Raw genomic sequence first — 19,805 nt, 5'->3', positions numbered from 1 at the left:
TCATTTAAAGCTCACCACAGCCAGGGGAGCAGGAGAGGTGGTCGGTCCTATTTTACAGCGGGGAGAGCCCAGGGTGAGTGAGATCACACATCTGGTGGTTTAGGGCGCTGAGGGGGTGGATGCCAGAGACCAGCCCACCCCGTGTCTCAGCCCCCACCCAGCCCCTGAGGAAATCACAGAGGCGCCTATGGGGAAGCTTGTATGGGTGGCGTTATCTTGGTATGACACAGAGGACCCTGAACACCAATTGGGGCTCAGGTACCACAAGACCATGGCTGCCTCCTGAGATTTGGATGGGAGCTTGCTTCTGTCCCAGGTCTGGACGGGGCTGCTGGCCCGCCACGGGGACTCCCGCTCCCCAGGCAGGGGCACAGGTGTCAGGTCGGTTAGTTCCTCCTTATGGTTTCCCTGATCCACTGCAAGTAGCGGCATACCTTGGTATAGACACCAGCCTTAGCGGTAGTGTCACAGGGGACGTCGCCCCAGGACACGATGCCCTGCAGGGCACCCCCACAGATCAGGGGTCCCCCGGAGTCACCCTGTGAGGAGGAAAGGGGTTTCCAGTGAGGGGCAGCTTCCTGAAGTCGACAGTGCCCCCTTCCTCACCCTCATCATCATTTGCAATGTGGATCAAAACCCAGCCCAACCCCAACCCAGTTTAACCCTAGCCAATCCAGCCCAGGTCTGAGCCAGCACAACCCAGCGGGAGCCACCGGAGCGTGTCCAGCCTTACCCTCCCGCATCCCTGCCCGCTTCAACTAAGCCAATTCTGGGGCAGCCCAGCCCAGCCTTTGCTCCACCATTCGGACTCCAGCGCTACCAGTACTGCCCAGCCACATCTTCGCATCTTCTGCAAATCCACACGTCCTATTGCCTGTTTCCCATCAGAATTCAGCTCATTCCCATCCCCAGCCCTGGTCTATCCCGTCCCCAGCCGGCTTCACCTCCATGTCCACCTCTGACCCTTACCCCAACCACTGTCCCAAGCGACCTACTCATTCCGTCCACACCTCACGCTAGCCCCTCCTCTGGCTCCAAACAAAGGAAACCCAAGCCCACCCCCCTCCCGGACCCGACCCTGTCCACCTTCTTCCCCCGAAGGCCCCTGAGGATGCTGACCTCGCAGGAGTCCGTGCCTCCGCCCTCCGCAGTGCATACACCCGTCGTGACAGTGGCTGCGCGCCGCCTAGCGCGAGGGCGGGATGGCGCAGGAGACCAGGTTGTGCTCCACCAGGTGCGTTCTCATGAAGCTGTAGGTACCCATGAGCTGGGCAGTAAGGAGCGGACAGAAGGACCCAAGTGGGCAACTCGGGGCCCTCAGCCCTTTGGGTACCTCGAGATCCTGTGAATTTCCCCAGAAATCCTGAGCCCAGTGGTTCCGGACATTACTATGCAACCTCCAAGCTTGGACGGTTTCCTCCTCCTAACCTAGACTTCTCAGATTCCTAGAGTTTTGCCCCATTATCTTGTATCATATCTGTATTAAACTGGCTAATGCAACTAATACATCCAATCCTCTGTTCATGTGGCATAGGGCGCACAGCTGTCAGATGTCCGTTTTGTTCCATGTCAGGTGCCTGCATTGAGCTTCCCAGACGGCAGCGACCACCTGTCCCCCTCCACCCCCCAGGTGGACCCGCGCTGCCCCACCCTGCACCACACTCCCACTGCACCACCAGTTCCTTCCCAGTGTCCTTGTGCCCCTGCTTTAGAACATGTCTCTCTTCACTGTGTCACATCCACCAGAAAGACAGACTGTCAGGACCAAAAGCCACCGTTATCCAACTGTGTCTGCCCACCCTTCCTGTGCCTGCCGTAACCCATACGCATGCAGTGTCCAAGTCAGGAGGGCTGGGAGCTCGAGTCTTAGCCAGCTGGGCACTGCCTTCTGGTCCCCTACCCCATCTGGAAAGAGGACAGCAGAACTGTCTAGTATTCCATTATTCAGTGGTGTTGGCTGGTGGGGGAGGGCACTCGAGTTGGCTGCTGTAGTGTCCTTGATCCACTTAACATAGAAGGATATCAGAAAATCTGTGGTGGTCACAAGGGATTTGGCCCAATACTATTATTACTTGGAGGACATCACTGCTGACAATGCATTTCCAGAGTCACCCTGAGGACCAGAGAGAGACACAGAGAGTCACAGGAGAAATTGGCAGCAGTGCCTGATAGAGCACAGAAACCTAGCTCTGAAACTACAGACTCAAGTGCTAGCAGGCAGGGCAGGGCACACAAGGGTGGCTGCCATGGTGTCCTGGACCCACTTCTGGTAAGACACCAGCTTGGTATATAGGGCAGGCTGCCCACAGGAGTCACTGTCCCAGGAAGTGAGACCCTGAAGCACGCCATCACAGATGAGTGGGCTCCCATGACACAGATCGAGAAGCGTCAGCCCAAATGTCTGCCTGGGGGACCCCCGTCTCTCAGACCCAGGCTGGATGATCCCCAGCAGTGGGGAAAACAGAAATGTCTCCAGAGCCCACACCTGGAAGGCAGGCAGGGATCCCTACAGAGGACACCGGTTGGTGTCCTGGCCACAGGGAAGGTAGGGCAGAGCCCAGCTCCTGCACAGAGCCAGGGGCACAGGCCTCACACGGGGCGGTAGCAGGAGCAGCTGTAGGGCCCTCACCCATTGGGTCAGCCCATCACAGGCCCTCCTGGCCCCAGCACCGGGCAGTCCGATCCCAAGACGGGCACTAGAGGGCGGCCGTGAGCTCGGAGTTCTGCCCAGCACCAGCCACAGCTCCCAGCTCAGCAGAGGAAAGGCAGGGAGCCCCGGGAACCCAGCTGAGGCCCTGCAGGACGGAACCCTCGACCCAGGCCTCTCACTGGCCCCCACCTCCAGCCACGCGGCCTCTCCGCCCTCACAGCCCTCTGCTCTCCCCAGGTGCCACACGGTCACCTCCCGCTGCATCCGCCAGTGTTGCCTCATTTCGCGGCATGCGAGGTCCTCCCCACCCTCATCTCCCTCCCGCCCTTCGCCCAGCACGGAGGCGCCACCTTCTGACCTCCCATCACTTCTGTGTTCCTCTCCAGTTTGCGCCCCTCTCCTAGCACGGGGCTGCTCCGTGCTCAGCACCGTCCTCCCGGGCTCCAGGGCGGTGCTGGGCACCAGGTGGACTCTCCATGAGTGTGTGGTGTGAGCAGCGGGGAGCTGGGGTGAGGAGCAAGGAGCATGCGGGTACCCGGAGGGTGCCATGAAAGGCAATAAGGTATGGGAGATCCCAAGGGAAACGTGAGGAGCGCAGACAAGCCCAGCCAGGAACCCTGTGTCCAGCCTTGCGGCCTTCAGTAGCAAACGGTGACTCACCACACAGTGAAGTCTGCCACTTCTGGGTACCCCCAGTGCTCAGCATGGGGTCCTCAACCTGCTGGAGGAGGGCTTTTTCACAGAGCTCCCAGGAAGGGTCCTGGAGTCCTACACTGGAGGTCATAGGGGAACACATCTGCAGGCCCAGGAGGAAAAGCTCTGTGTCCAAGCCCCGCGGGTGCCCACCCTTCCACCCTCGGACCCAAGAGTCAGCCCCAAACCACATCGACTGGCCCTTAAGGTACATTTATTTAAGGTACACTGCTCCAGTCTGAGACGAAGCCCCTCTCTCCCTGTGAGTGCCTGCTGCACAGAGCCCGTGATCCCGGCGGGCTCCCTGAGGTGCACCAGCATCTGGTCTCGGCTGTGGTCATCATTTGGGGAGCTGTGGTGAGGCCCCAGGAGGCTCATGTTGACCTGTGGGTGAGGAAAGCTCTTCTTGACATGGACAAGATGACCTGTGCCTTCCTCATCAAGCAGGCTGTGGTGCCCCCAGCCAGACATGGTACTTTCCGGGGAAGGAGGAGGGATGAGGAGAGAGGAAGGGTGCAGGGAGGTGGGTTGAAAGGCATGGACAGAAAAGAGAGAAACAGTGAGAACACAGGAGGAGGAGAGGAAGATGCAGCCTCAGGGAAAGACAGCGAGGGGCAGGATACAGTGGGGTGAGGCGGGAAGGCAGGAGCACAACAGAGGGAAGAAAGAGGGCACCAGGATGCAGGGAGGAGGAGGAGGAGGAGGGGAGGACGGAAAAGCACCTGGGATGCAGGTGAGAGCAGAAGAGCCAGAGAGCTGGGCCCAGACAGCACAGAGCAAGGGGGTGGCCAGAGCAGAGCGGGCAGGACCCAGACACAGCAGCCAGGTGGCTGCGGGTAGACAGAGGGCAGTGCAGGCAGAGAGGAACCTGCAGGACGGCCCAGAGGAGTAGGGAGAGGGGATGGGGAGGGCCCAGGAGCAGCTGGGCTGCAGCTGGGCAGAGCTAAGGGCTCCTAGTAGGCGGCCTTGACCCCAGCCCAAGGCCAGCACCACTGCCCACCACCCTTCCTGCCCTCCTCCCTGGGGCCCAGCTCAGGCAGCCCTTTCCTGAGCCTCCCATCCTGGACCACAGCTCCACATGGAGGGCAGGATCAGGAGCGCCCCACACAGGCTGGGGTGCACCCATTCCTCTGCTCTGGGGTCCCCCCGGGGCCCATGGGGTATGGTGAGCAGTGATGGGGAGAGGATTGAGATGGGGAGAAAGACACAGAGACTTGGGTGGGGGACACAGCATGAGGGAGATGCCACAGAGACACCCAGACATGGACAGCGATGAGGAGAGGCAGAGGCACGGGGTGGGAGGAGAGAGGGAGACAGAGACACGGAGAGCAAGACCCAGGTACCCCGGGCCCCGGTGGTCCGGCCCCAGAGCCTCTCCCCTGGCCTCCTGCAGGCTGTGAATCAATCACCCTGGACACTCTCCAGGCACAGGGCCTGTGCAGCTGCTGAAACCAGATGGTGAGGAGAGGCCTGGGGAACACAGCAGAGGCTCCGAGGACTCACTGAACGCCAGTGTTACCACACGGTGCATCTTGTGCCCCAAACGCCCAGAGCAGCCTTAAATGCTTGTACTGAGTTTCTGAGGCACCCCAATTTCTTCACCTTTCAGGAAGAAAATGCAAATCTCTCGTGTCCCTTGCACCCCGAGATATAGGCTTTGGCTTCCCAAACTCCCTGGACATGGTTTGTCCATACAAGATCTAAATTAAACTGTCAGATGCCTCAGAATATACTGAGGCTGCAGAATTCCACGACCCACAGCGCCAGAGCCACAACTACAAAGATTCAAGCATCTCCCCGAGTACATGCTCCAGCTTTTCAAATCAAACCTTTTCCAAAATAAGACTTGTGTTTCAGGGCTCAGACCCAGTACTCGAGGACCTAGAGAACCATCTGTACCCCTCAGCCAGATTCCTCGGGACTCCTAGACACAGAACCAGGTGCTGAAAGCAAGACACATCCTAGAGACTTGGGGATCCGGGCCAAGAGATCTTTATCCATCTCCAGACCACCCCCAAAGCTGGTCCTCCATGCTGGTTATTCATCAGGCTTCTCACCTGGGGACATGATTCATGTGTGTGGGGAGGGGATGGGCAGGCAGGGCGTGGCACTCCCGCCACACACATGTGCCCACACGCACGTGCACACACACCCACACACACAACTGTACTATGCACAAGTACCAAACAGGCTTTCCAAGATCAGAGGGTGATGACCCTCTGTGTGTGACACATGGATGTTCCCCAGGGTCAAATCTGCACACAGGCACTGACACAGGGACAGGATTTGCATAGCCAGGTCAAACCCCTGCATCCTTCTGGCCATCTCTGGGAGCCGGCATGGAACCCAGGTGAGGCTGTGGGAACACAGATGCAGTGGGCGGAGACTGAGAAGAAGGAAATGTGAGCTATTCAGCAGGCCAGGGGGAGGTGCAAGCCAAATGGCATGGGGGAGTTCCCCATGGGCATCTCCTGGCCCTGCGCCTTCCAAACAAGAATGAATGCAATTTTGGTCTGCACTATCGAAGATAAGGTAGAAAGCAGCCTGGCACAGGCAAGCCCCTCCTCAGCAATTTTAATGCCAAGGATGACAAAACTATCGACCTCCTTAAATCTGTTTGCTTAGCATTCACACAGTAGCAGAACATGTTCCCCCGTACCAGGTCTCTCTGTGCTGAGATAAAGATCGTATCTCCATCCAGACAAACAGTAGGAGATTTCCTAGAAGCTGCTTCCATCCTGAGACTGAAGATTTTTTTTTTCCTTTTAAGGCTAAGGATTCTTAAGCTCAGCTTCCTCAGCAGAGGACAAACCGTCTGCTGGACACACTCCTCCGGGACCGCTCCCGTGGGATGTGGGATGAAGATGAGCCACTGTGACCACGGAGGCCACACTGCCTGCTGTGCCGTGGGTAATAAAACCCCAAGCCTCTGACCCAAGAGCTGGTGAGGTCTGCCAGTGTCAGTGAATCCACGGCAATGGATCAGACTTCTTATTTCCCCGTCAGTAAAATCCCAGGCCTTCAGAGTCGTGATTTGTTTGGTTTGGTTTTATTGTTTTCAGAACCAGAGATCAAACTCAGGCCTTTGTGTTTGCCAGGCAAGCGCTACGCCACTGAGCTGAACCCCTGGCCCCTCCTTGGGAGTTTTCCTGCCCGGGGTTGTAGCCACAGTTTTGCCCTCCACCAGCTGAACTATCGGAGGGATTCTCCTTGGGAGTTTTTAACAAACACATGCACACTGAGGCTACATCCGGTCAGCAAGAGAGGAAAACAGCAGAGGGGCACGGCTGGGCTGGGAAAGGGACCAAGATCCAGCTGCACCCCGCAGGAGGAATGAAGTCCTGGACAAAGCTGAGCCCTGCTGGCCCCACCCCAATCCGACCAGACACAAAGTCTGCTGCTCCAGAAACACCCTTTCCCCGTCTTGTTGCATGCCCTCTGACCCACTTTGCCTGTTGGGGTTCCCCATGTCACACCTCACAATGACCCACTGTGACCTCCGGCACCAAGACAAACACCAAGGGCCCCACATTTTGTCCACTACTGGCCACGTTACCCCTGCCCTGCATCTTCTCCATCCCCAAAGCCCCAGCTCTGGCCACATCCTCTCTGGATGCTCTGGACCACTCCCCAGCCTCTACCCTGCCCTCCAGCCTCCAGCCCAACTTCCTGTGGCCCCAGATAGCAACTTAAGCCTAAACTTAAATTGAAGATCGGGCAACAAATGATAAAAATTAGGCCTGAAATCAATGAGCTTGAAAACAGGAAATCAATACAGAAAATCAAAGTAAACAATACCCAGTCCTTTCAAAATGTCAATACAATAGAGCTTCTAGCCAGGACAACCAAGAAAATGATGATGAGATGCATATTATTCATACCAGACATGACAACAGACAGACACCACAGGTCCCTTGGACAGTAAAAGGATGATAAAGAGTCATAAGGACTCATTGCTTGGAAAGGAACTTTCGGGTGACTTTAACAGGTGTGGAGGGTGTAAAGTTCACCAGCTCAACAGCTGAGCACCAGGTACCAGGGAATGAGTTCATTTGCTCAGAAAGTGAGATCACATCTGGATCAGGTGGAGACTGCACTCACTGCCTGGTGAATTTTATAGTGATCTGCTGCCGTCTCCTGAGATCTATCTGTTTTCTGCAAAGCCAAGAGGCCAGCTGAATCTGGCTGCGGTGGGAAGCACCGTGCCCAAGTCCCTCTGCCTCTGGCACTAACCAACCTCACTGTCCCCGCAGGATCACGACACAGCTACGTGCATGTTTCCCCAGGTAGACAAGGTTCTAGAGGCTTCCATTGTGCAGCGGATCACAGGCAAAACTCCTGGCCTCCATCAGCCTCTCTCCTGACTCCCGGGACCACAGCGATGTTCTGAACCGCCTCTGGATACTGACAGTTTCGGAGTCCGTGCCCAAAAATCTCCCAAAGTTCAGAACACTGGCTCAAGTGTGGGGATGCATGGTGGGATGGCGACTCCATCTTTCAGTTTCAGTTTAGATCTCTGCTCACTTGAACTCATCAGTAAGAGTTTAGGACACTGCCCATCCGGGTCCCATCTGGGTCGGCTCTAGGGCAACGCAGGGCCAAGCATCCATGCACCTCTACAAGTCAGACGGTGCTGACCACTGCTTGGCCTCTGCTGTCCGCTGCATAACCGTGCCTGCCATGTTTAGCAGTCATGTGGCACCACTTGGTCCCTAACGCTCCAGGATCCAGTTGTGCTCACTGCATTCTGCTTGTCAATGAGGGGCAAAGGTCCCCACTGCTGTTTCCTCAAGGATGCTGGAGCACCTGTCACACTTCACTTCCCACGGTCACAGTGAAAGTTGCGTCCTCTGAGCATCCCAAGGTGGTGATCAGATCTTAGATGGTAAACCTACCACCACACTCCAATTTCCCAAAGACCTGCACCTCTTCCCCCACAGGGGACCAAGGTAAGTCTGGCCTTCCAGCTTCCTTTAGTACAGGCTGCCCTTAGGTCTAAATTTGTAGGGCACTTCAAGATCCTTGAGCTGCACAATTAAACACAGAATAACTGTTTAGTGAGTCCATATCAATAAATTCTGCTGCTCCAACTTTATGACTCTTCCACGATTACAATATACCCTCAGTATCCACGTCTACACCTAGGAGACACATCATTCCTGCCACTGTTCAAGACAGTTATGGAAGTTCTCTTTCCCGAGTATCTTCAGTTGTGCTCTCATGACTACCTCAATGTCCTGAATGGAGAGAACTCACATGAAAGAGTGGCACTGGAGTGACTGAGGCTGTTCTGTGCAGACATTCTGGTCAGAGCTCAGAAGACCACAAGACTGGCAGAAATTCTGCCAGTAAAAACCAGGCTCAGGAGGATTCTGCTGGGAAGAAGGACTGCATTGATTGTTGAACTGCAGACGATGTGTGTTATGGCTTGGAAAAACGTTTGTCTGCTTTTTCTCATGTCCAGAGACTGCCTGAGACTGAAACAAAGGGCAGTGGCCAGGGATATAGCTCAACGGCACAGCACCTGCCTTGGTGAGCACAAGGTTGTGTTTGACTCCTGGTACAAAAAAAACACAAAGTAAGAAACAAAAAGATTAAGAGCTGGACTAACTAATCTGGCAGAAGAAATTTCTGTATCAAGATGGCTGCATGGCTATTGTTGGGAGCTTTTAGCCAGATCTATGTTGAGAATCAACAGTAAGGTGTCCAGTAGAGCGATTTTTTCTTTTTTCTTTTTGAGACGGGGTCTCCCTACACAGTTCAGGCTGGCCTTGAGCTCACTTTGTAGCCCAGGCTGGTCTCAAATTTGCAACAATCCTCCTGCCTCAGTCTCCTGGGTGCTAGGATTACAGGAGTGTGCCACCATGCCCGGCTTCAACAAGGCAACTTAAAATGTTGTGAGTTTGGCCAGAAAGGAAGCTCCAGCGCTGGGGATTTTACTCATCAGTGTAAGTGCCTGCCTGGCAAGCATGAAATTGTGAGTTCAATCCCTGGTACAACAAAACAAAACAAAAAAAAAGACAAAGTCTTAGTAGGTAGCTCAAGGTGGCCTCAGAAAGGAAGCTCCAATAACACTGTGGACTGCAAGGTTAGAGCTGAGAAAATCTGAATTACTGAGAGGGAACAGGAGAATAGAAACAATGGCCTGAACTCATCACAAAAAGCAGCAAGTCTCAAACCTTTGCAGCCTCAAAACTGCAAAACTGAAAGACTTTGCTTTGAGGAAATCGCAGAGTGCCATGTTCCAGAATGGTGGCAGCATAGAAAATTTGTTTCTTAGAATTGCTTTCAAAGTGTCCAGTGATCCAGGCACTGGACCCCTACAGCCAAGAGAGGAAAGCCTGGCTACTGCTCCAGCTGATGGCAGATGGCAACATCATCCATGGGGTGCTGGTTTGAGGTACAAACAAAATGCAAGCATTCTGAGGTTTAAAAGGCTTCCATCCCAATTTCAGAAGGCCTGGGAGGCCAGGCAGTGTGCCCCTGAGAGGGCAGTGCAGTAAAGCCAAAGGCGCAATGGACACCCCGAACGTTTGGAAAAGCCACAAGCATGGATCATCTAAGGAAACCTGCAAGGAGAGAGCAAAGCTAGCCCAAAAGAGAAGCTGTGGGATCTGTAACCAGCAGAGGTCTAGTCGGGGTGGAGTCACCCCAGTCCTCTGGAACTCACAATTTGCCACAGATTGCCTCAAATGGTGCACATGGAACTACAGGATTTAATATTCACCTTGCTGGATTTTGGACTTGCTTTGATCCCGATCCTTTGTATCTCCCTGTTTGTAATATTTGGAATGAAAATGTTTATCTTGTGCCACTGCATGTTGGAAGTGTTTAACTTTGTTTTCATTTGTACAGGGGCTTGCAGTTGAGAGTTTGCCTTAAATCTCAGAAGAGAGTTGGGACTTGGACTTTTCAACATTGCTGAAACTGTTTGGACTTTGACTCTTGCAGATGGACTAAATGCTTTTGCATAAAGGAATGTGCATGAGTCTCTGGAGCAAAATGTTATGCTTCTAATGTAATATAATGTTGATAGATGTAATATTGGTTCTCAAGGATTGCCAAGCCTGTGTTATAATGTTCCAAGTTGTAAAATGATAAGAATAAGCATGTCTTTATAGCTGGAGACAGATTTAAAGAAATGTGTGATTGCCAAGTTGACAATGGGAGGATTGTTGTGATTGGTACATTGTGTCAACTTGAGAAGTTTAGAAGTTTTGCTAAGTGACTCAGCAGGAAGCCAAGGTCCTTACTTGGTAAACAACCTTATCCTGTGCAAGAGGAGGGCAAGATTTTGTGCCTGCTACACTTGCTGGGGGAGGGGTGCATAGAATATAGGGAGGAAAAGAGGCTTTTCTCCCTTTATGCCCGTGTTGCCTTGCTGTCTTCTGCCAGGGGAAGCGTTGCCCCTCAGCCGTGCCACTCTGCCTTGCATCAGTTGATTATAGACCGAAACCTTCACAAACTATGAACTAAATAAACCTTTCCTTCTTTGAGTTTGGGTGTCAGGCATTTGGTTCCAGCAATAAAAGTAACCAACACAGCTTTCATGGTCATTTTTACTTTGGGGAAGAGTCACAAGCCAGATCCAGTGAACAGATGAGGCAGATGAGGACACAAGTCATGTTTTTGTTTGATAGAAATTGCTGTAAACATTTTGAATGGATTCAGGATATCCAGGCAACCATAACTACACAACCGAAGACACTCACAAAAGAGGACTCCCAGGGCTGCTGCAGAAAGTGACAAAGATGATAAGTATGTTTGAAGCAAGGACACACGTGAGGGGGGTTCATGGCAATGTGTTCTTTACTGAAATAAATTATTTTTTTATTTAACACTTACCATATTTTGCAGTCACACACAATATTGCCAGATGGCCTCTGTGTGAGCAGACAAGGCAGTTAATTAGCAGTGTGATGGAACTCCTCGGAGCACACAGTTTGCACCTCCACTTTGGGGGTACTGAGTCTCAGAACCCCATACCCACAGAGAGTGGTGTGCATAGGGCTTGTGGAGGATCAGCCACACCCTGCGAGGAAACCTCAGCGGGAGCACACAGGTCCCTCAACTTCTCCTGGGTGCTGTGCTTGGCAGAGACCCCAGCCCTGGCTCCTCTGGAAGGTGAAAGAGAGGGAGCCTGTGAGCCAGAGGGACCCGTGACACTCCAGCACCTCACTCGGAACATTCTGGGTCAGTGGTGGCAAACCTGGGGCACATGTGCCATGGTGGGCCGTGCACAGCCTTGGAAGCTCTAAAAGGTTCGCCATCATTGGCCTAGGCGTTAACACACCAAGCCTGATGCTAACCTCAGGGGAGGCAGTCTGCCTGCTTCCTCCATGTGCCTCTCCGGCGGTTTCTGCCCAACTTTTTCCATCTCTTCCCCAATTTCATCACAAACTCAGCATCTGTTCCCCCCTCTTCCCTCTCACTCTTTGTGTTTCTCTGCTCCTTCTCTTCCTCTGTCGTGGGTGGGCCATAATCCTGGTTCCTTACACCCTCTCTTCACTGGTGGGAACACACCATTACTTGTTGTTCCCTGGTGGAGATAAATGTCCCCAGAGGTTGCATCCAGTCTGAAGGTGGTATGAACCAACTCATACAAGAATTCTAGTGAGGGCCGGGGATTTAGCTCAGCAGGCGTAAGTGCCTGCCTGGTGAGTACTAGGTCATGAGTTTGATTCCTACTACCAAAACAAGAATTCTCATGAGTGAGGTTTTCCCATCAAGTGTCAGCTTAGAATGAATACTGACACTGCCTGATTCTGAAGGGCTCATGCCAATCCACAGCAGCACTCCGTGGACCCTGTGGATCTGAAGTCTGTCGGACCTTTTATGTTCTATAAATCCTATCCCCGGCTGGTACTGACCTACTCCCTCCTCTCCAGTTTTCCTAAGAGCTTAATGTTCGCATCTGGACCCCAGCACCCATGTCACACGGTGTTGTTACCTGTCCTGCGTACGTCAGTCTGGCCTCACAAGTCCCTACTGTGTTCTCTAGTTGTATTCCATGCTGCCATTTATCAATAGTGTTTAAAACTCAGTTTCAAGTATTATATTTTTGTAACTGATATTTATCCTTGGTCCTATATTTTTTGTTCAATATTCTTATTAACTTCTGTTTTCCCCTTGAGTATGTGTATTACTTTAATTTCTAATTCAGTCTGAAATCTACTGTGTGCACATGTGCCTCTGTGTGTGTGTGTGTGTGTGTGTGCGCGCGCGCGTGTGTTTGTGTGTGTGTCACTGGGGATTGAGCAAAGGGCCTCTGCCCTGAGCTACATGGCTGGTCCTTTTTATTTTTTGAGGCAGACCTTGACTCCTTGACTCCAACTTGTGATCCTCCTGCTTCAGCCTCCTAGAATGCTGGTGTTACAGATATGTGTCATCACCCATGGCTTAAAATTTAAATTTTTTTTGAGACAGGGTCTTGCTTTGTAGTTCAGGCTGGCTTTGAGCTCACTTTGTAACCCAGGCTGGTCTGGAACTCACAATGATCCTCCTGCCTCAGCCTCCCAAGTGCTGAGATGACAAGCGTGCTCTACCATGCCTGGCTTAAAATTCAATTTTTAAAAATGTTTATGTTCATCAAATGTCCCTTTACATTTGAATCTGAAATGATTCTATGCTGTCTTGTTAGACAGCCACAGAGACCAATCACTGTTCTCGGGTGGTAAGTTTGGAGTCCGACCTCAAGCCTGCTCCTATCTCCAGACTTGCTAATCATAAGGAAAGCCCCATGGCGTGCTCAGTCCCAGGAGCAGACCGGATCCCCAGCTGCCTTTCCTCAGCCCCGCACAGCGACAGGCGAACTCGGGAGGCTGCGGCACTCAGCTCCACGTCCCCCACAGAGGACTCTTCTTCCAATGACTTTTAGAAGACAGCATCAGATGCCTCAGAGCTCTGCCCAACAGTGCCGTGGGGTACCACAACTCACACTAAACCGTGGAACCTCAGGGAGCGGCTGTCCACACACACCAGGGAGCCTGGGTGGGGCCCCGGGGACCTAGAGGCCGAGCAGTTCAGGTCAGCAAGTGGCCTACAACACCGTGGAGGACGTCTACACACTGCCCACTGCGGATCTGCTTCCAGGGGCTCTGGTCTCTTCCCTCCATCTTGCCCACCCTGCCCATAGTCTTCTTTAGCTTTTCCAGTGCCACGAGGACCAGGCGGTCTCAGAGGCCGCCCTTGCTGTGTCTGTGTCTGCTGCATGGTGCCCCCAGCCCCAGCTCCGTGGTGTGTGGACAGCAGCTGCCATGTGTCACTGTCCACTGCCCCATCCCTGCTAATCCCACACCGCACCCCTGGTACGGGCCCCCACCTCCTTTGGGGGTCCCTGAAGGGCCTCTCAGAGCCGGCTGTACGCAGCCAGAGTTCTCAGAGGCACAAAAGAGGAGGAGAAAATTACACCCTCTCAAGACCCACGAGGGCACAGTCCTCTCTCCGCTTGCTTTTCCTCGCAGCCCTGGCCTCACCCTGCAAACACAGGCTCGGAGGCCCAGGATGCCTCTGGGCCTGGACAGGAGAGCTCTGAGCTTCCAGATGCCCAGCAGTAAGAGATGCAGAACGACGATGCTTGAGCGTGGTGTGTACTTGATTTACTACAGGGACAGGGGCAGGAGCGCTCAGGGGTGGGCCGCCGTGGTGTCCTGGATCCACTTCCGGTAAGACACTAGCTTGGTATACAGGGCGGGCTTTGCAGGCTGCCCACAGGGTTTACCGCCCCAGGAAGTGAGACCCTGAAGCACGCCATTACAGATGAGCAGGCCCCCCCCCCGAGTCCCCCTGAGAGTTAAAAGGACACAGATTGAGAAACGTCAGCCCCAATCTCTGCCTGGGGGACCCGTCTCTCAGACCCAGGCTGGATGATCACCAAGAGCAACTCCCCAGCAGCGGGAAAACAGAAATGTCTCCAGAGCCCATGCCTGGAAGGCAGGCAGGGATTCCTACAGAGGACACCAGCTGGCGTCCTGGTCACGGGGAAGGCAGGGCAGAGCCCAGCTCCTGCACAGAGGGCCAGGAGCACACAAGCCTCACACAGGGCTGTGGCAGGAGCAGCGGCAGGACCCTCGCCCCCAGGGTCAGCACATCACAGGCCCTACTGGCTCCAGCACCGGGCAGTCCGATCCCCAGACGGGCACTAGAGGGCGGCCGTGAGCTCGGAATTCTGCCCAGCACCAGCCACAGCTCCCAGCTCAGCAGAGGAAAGGCAGGGAGCCCCGGGGACCCAGCTGAAGCCCTGCAGGACGGGACCCTCAGCCCAAGCCTCTCGTTGGCCTCTTCCTCCAGCCACACAGTCTCTCTGCCCTCACAGCCTCCATGCCCTCTGCACCAGGGCCCTTAGCACCGCCTGCCCTATGCTCTCCTCCGGGACCACAGGGTCACCTCCCCCTGCATCTGTGAGGTTCCCCCACCCCATCTCCCCGCTGCCCTGCTCCACGCACAGCACAGCTGCTCTGCCTCCTGACCTCTCATAACCTCTGCGTTCCTCTCCGTTTTGCGCCCCTCTCCCAGCATGGGGCTACTCCTTGCTCAGCATCGTCCTCCTGGGCTCCAGGGCAGCGCTGGGCACCAAGTGGACGCCCCGCATGTGCGGAGAGCTGGGGTTGAGGAGCCAGGAGCACACAGCACCCGGAGGGGGAAGGGAAGAGAAGGGACCCGAGGGAGGGGCGGGGCCCAGGAGCCCTAGGGCCTCAGCTTGCAAGCACGGAATCAGGGTTCCCTCCACACTCTGTCCTGAGGCCTTGGGGAGAGGGCTTGGCTCACCACACAGGAGTCTTTGCCGCCCTTTAAGTGCCTGCACACAGCATAAACTCGGTCACCAGCTTGGAGTAGGCTCTCTGACACAGGTCAAGGGACAGGAGGCTGAGGTCCATGCACTGCAGAGTCCTGGGGAGCACAACTGCGGGCCACAGCAAGCGGGGCTGCCACCGGCCGTGGCCTCCCAGCCCTCCTCCCGCAGACCCAGGTGCACAGGCTCCACGCTGCTGCGTGGGCCATAGGCCCTGACGACCTACACTGGTCTACCTCTGGCTCAATGTTGCCCCAGCCGGAGGCCAAACACGTGCTCCCCGGCTGTGGCTCCCGTGTGGGCAAGTCGAGGACCTGCACAGACAGCATCGGTGATGTTGGCCACCTCCGACAGGCGGAGCAGCATCAGGTCATGGCTGAGGCCGGCCTCTCCGGCCCACAGGAGGCTGATGTGGTAGAGCGGATAGGGGAGAAAGGAGCTGATGCGGATGTGCTGGGCTGTGTCTTCCCTTTCAAACAGGTTGTGGCGACCCAGCAAGACCAGGCTGTGGCTGCGGAGACTGAGGCTGAAGGGAATGTGGGAAAGGGAGCCAGGAGGTGCATGGGGAGCGTGGATGAGCAGCAGCAAAACACACAAAAACAGGGTGGAGGAGGCACAGAGAATGAAGGGAGGCACAGAGGAGGAAGGGGAGGCACAGAGGAGGAAGGGAGGGGAAGATGCAGGCAGGGAAAGACCGCGTGGGGACAGGACACAGGTGTGAGGTGGAAGGCAGGAGCACAACAGAGGAAAGAAAGAGGGCACCAGGATGCAGGGGCGAGGAGGAGGGGAGGACGGAGGACGGGGAAGCACCTGGGACCAGACACAGAGCAGCCAGGCGGCTGTGGGTAAACAGAGGGCCGTGCAGGCAGAGAGGAGCCTGTAGGATGGCCCAGGGGAGGAGTGGGAGGGGCTGAGAAGGGTCTGGGAGCAGCTGGGCTGCAGCTGGGCAGAGCTAAGGGCTCCCAGCAGGCAGCCTGGACCCCAGCCCAAGGCCAGTGCCACAGCCAAACACCCTGCCCACCCTCATCCCTGGGGCCCAGCTCAGGCAGCCCTTTCCCGAGCCTCCCATCCTGTACCACAGTCTGGCAAGGAAGGCAGGGTGAGGAACACCCCACACATGCTTCTGCCCTGGGGTCCCCCTGGGGGTGTGGTGAGCAGTGATAGGGAGGGACTGAAATGGGGATTTGGAGAGAAACACTGAGACTTGGGTGGGAGGCCACAGTGTGACAGAGATGCAGCAGAGACACTCAGACATGGACAGAGATGGGGGAGATGCAGGGACACCAGGTGGGAGGAGAGAGGGAGACAGAGAGGCTCGAGACTGAACCTGGACTTGACGAGGTTCTGGCATTGAGCTACACCCCAATCCCTGCTCACCTTAGAAGGCAGTGGGCAGCGGTGAGCACCCACTGGGGGTGCACCAGGACGCCCCCACACACTGCTAAGCCATCGTGGTACACAGCTACCTGCCAGGGCTGGGAATGCTTCTCACACTCCCAGCCTCCTACAATGCGGGACTGGACAGAGGGGACGGCAGCACCCGGAGAAGGGGAGGCCGGGTGGGACACAGGGTTGACAAGAAGGATGGGGCTGGGACTCCTGAAAAGGAGCTAGCTGTCCCGTGGGTCTGAGGGGATGCGGTGGCACAGGACCAGGGCTCGGATTCAAGGTCATAGGCAAGGGGTGGAGGGTAGATGGCTGGAACCTGAGACCATTTCCCGAGACCTGCCCTCTGTTGGTGGGCTGCTGTCTGGTCCCGATTCATGCTGTTACAGCTGATCAGACCCCAAGGAGAAGGGCAGGGGACACCAAGGCAGCACCTGGAGCAAGGACTGAGGCAAGAGGCTGGGTCACATGGTGTCACTCGGAGCCCTGGGCTCAGGGGATGGTACAGAAACTGTGGGCTGGGGTGGGGTGGAAGATTCTAGAAAGCAAAACCGAGCTGCTGGGAGAGAAAGGCCTTGGCAGAGTCTGAGGAAACAATCTCAAATTGGAGTTGGTCTCTGGAGCTTCTGAAGGAGCTGCCGAGTCAGGGACTCGGCCCTGGGGTAACTGGCAGCTGCGATCGGGGTGCTCAATGTCTTGCCTGAGCAAAGACTGGCCACTGATGAGGTCTGGGCAACAGGAGACGCTTTCAGGCCGATGCCAGGTGAGGGGTTATGGTCACAGGACCGACAGCCTGGCTTGGGGGGGGAAGTGGAGTGTTTGCTGGAGTCTAGTTTTCCTGGGAGCAGGAGTAGGGGTCTTGGGGTACAGGGTTAAGGTCTGGGGCACAGGGTTGACAGTTGACAGTTAGTAGAATCTGGAAAAGTCAGGAGAATCTAGTAGGACCAAGGAGTTCTAGAGATAGACCCCTCACCAAGAATGAGCCTCCAACTTTGGGCCCCACAGGGATAAAAATGACCCAGAATCCGCCCCTTTAGTGAACTGGCTGGTGGCAGGAAGCCACCTTGGGAAAAGAATGTTCCAGGACTCCTGGGGGAGCAGGACCTGCAGCAGGAATGAGATGTGTGATGGATTTAGCAGTGTGGAGAGGCTGGGGCAGGATTTTAGGACAGGACTGTAAGAAACAGGAACAAGCCCAGTACGCTGGCTGGCATAGGGTGAACTGTGGCTGAGAGATGCAGCTGGATGCTGAGCGGGAGAACAAGGAGGTATGGGGGATGAGGGCAGATAAGAATCTGGGCCCTTTTCTTCCTCCTCTTCTTCCTCCTCCTCCTCCTTCTCTTCCTCCTCCTCCACCCCCCAGTGACTCACCAGTCCCCCCTAGGAATAGGACAAGGCACAGAACCAGCAGTCACATGGTGACAGAGGTATCCAGGGGCAGGTGGGACAAGCTTGGGACTGAAGAACCTCCCAAGCGAACCTCATAAAGCCTTCCTTCTCCCAGGGACCCTGCTTCTGCCCTAAGGGTGCTGGCCAAGGCCCTGCCCTGCTTCTGGGAACTGGGCTCCTCCTCCACACTGAGGGCTGTAGAAGGGGAGGAGGACCCATATTTGTTGTTCCGGAGATACCAGGCCTCCTTGGGTACATTCCCAGGGCTCAAGGCCTGAAAGAAGTGGGCCAGAAGCTCCAAAAAGAGAGGCCCAAAATGAACAAGGGCAGGACCAGGACACAATACAAAGTCTCGTATCCCTAAGTCCTGAGGAAGTCCTTTGTACCCCAAGACCCAGTACCCCCTAAAACACCAGTACCATGAGGCTATGAAACGCCCGCACCACTCTGGAACCAAGTGCTAACTCCATCTTCTCCTGTCCCTACAGTAGAAACCCTTGTTTTCAGAACTCTCTTACTCCTGCACCCCAAATTCAGAATCTAGTTTCCGAAGTCAGTTGGCACTCTCATAATATAGATTTGAGGTCCTACAGAGCCTGCACTGGTGGCATCCAGATGCCTCACATTCTCCAGTCCAGAAATGGGAATCTTGGAATTGAGTTCCTTAGCATTTCACAATCTACCGTCCTCCAAACAATCTGGAATTCCAACAACCTCTACTCCTCCTTCTCCAGATCCATGCCCAACACTCTCTCCTCAGACAAGCAGACCTCAGGAGCCAGGTTGATATTTCCGCTATTTTTTTTTCTTTTCCTTTTGTTTTAGAAGCCAGATTTATGCCCTTCAAAATTAAGTGGCATTTAAAAATCACACATTGTTGGACATGGTGGTACATACCTCTAATCCCAGCAGGCAGGAGACTGAGGCAGAAGAATCGCTGTGAGTTTGAGGTCAGTTTGGGCTATAAAGTGAATCCAAGGCCATTCTGAACTGCATAGTAAAAAGACCAAAAAATTTAAAAATAAAAAATAATCATGTGTTGGGGTCACAGAAGAGAACGGGGAGCAAAAGCATTGCCAGCTCCTCTGTTAACTGTAAGATTTCCTAGATTTGCAGCAGACTGGTTATCTACGCTGTTCTGTAAAACCAAAGCAGCTCATGTGGCTCCAGTGCCAGCAGCATGTATGAAAACCAAATCCCCCCTCTCCCTTTAAAGACTAATAAATTCAAAGTACAGTAAAAGACATTGAAGTGAGACCCAGATAAATAAAATTTAAGACCATATAGACTGGGATAGAGGGATATACTCAGGCAGTACACACACACACACACACACAACACACACACACACACACACACACACACACACACACACACGAATGCACGCACATACACACATACACACCAGTGCCTCCATCCAAGTGAGGTCCCCCTGGATCCAGTGTTACCAACTACATCCTAATCCCCATCCAATCAAACTTGACCCAAGCCTTTTTTTTTTTTTTTTTTTTTTGGTACTGGGAATCAAACTTACTACCTTGCACTGGCCATCAAACTTACTACCTTGCACTGGCCAGGCAGGTGCTTGTGCCACTAAGCTAAATCCCTGGCCTAACCCAAGCCAATTTAACACAACCCAATCCAACCCTAACCCAACTACACTTACTCTAACACCTTCGTCTTCAAAGCCTCATTTCAAGTCAAGTCAAACGCATCCCCACACATCCAACAGGACCCAGTGGCCACCTCTGTTCTCCACGTCCATCTCCAAAACCAAAATTACTCTCATCTCAAATCCTATCCCGTCACATTTCCCATCCAACATTAAACATTCATTTCCAACTAGAACCAGGTCACCCTAAGCACCCTGATATCATCAACCCCACACCCAATAAA

The 19,805-nt window shown here is 54.3% G+C and overlaps 1 protein-coding gene across 1 annotated transcript; it reads right to left on the bottom strand.

Annotated features, from left to right (window-relative positions):
- Window positions 1–257: 257 nt before the first annotated feature.
- On the bottom strand, window positions 258–17,937 carry LOC100716976 (kallikrein-2). The gene is given in 7 exon segments (XM_063252406.1): window positions 258–539; window positions 15,110–15,138; window positions 15,141–15,245; window positions 15,361–15,457; window positions 15,459–15,645; window positions 16,512–16,670; window positions 17,891–17,937. Coding segments are annotated over 7 exon segments (777 nt in total). The 3' UTR covers window positions 258–386.
- Window positions 17,938–19,805: the final 1,868 nt, after the last annotated feature.

This window comes from Cavia porcellus, unplaced genomic scaffold (genome assembly GCF_034190915.1).
Source record: "Cavia porcellus strain 051 isolate PalLab524CR breed Dunkin Hartley unplaced genomic scaffold, mCavPor4.1 scaffold_7, whole genome shotgun sequence".
NCBI lineage: Eukaryota > Metazoa > Chordata > Mammalia > Rodentia > Caviidae > Cavia > Cavia porcellus.
Note: the sequence above shows the minus strand (reverse complement) of the source record. Positions and strands in the feature narration are given on the sequence as shown.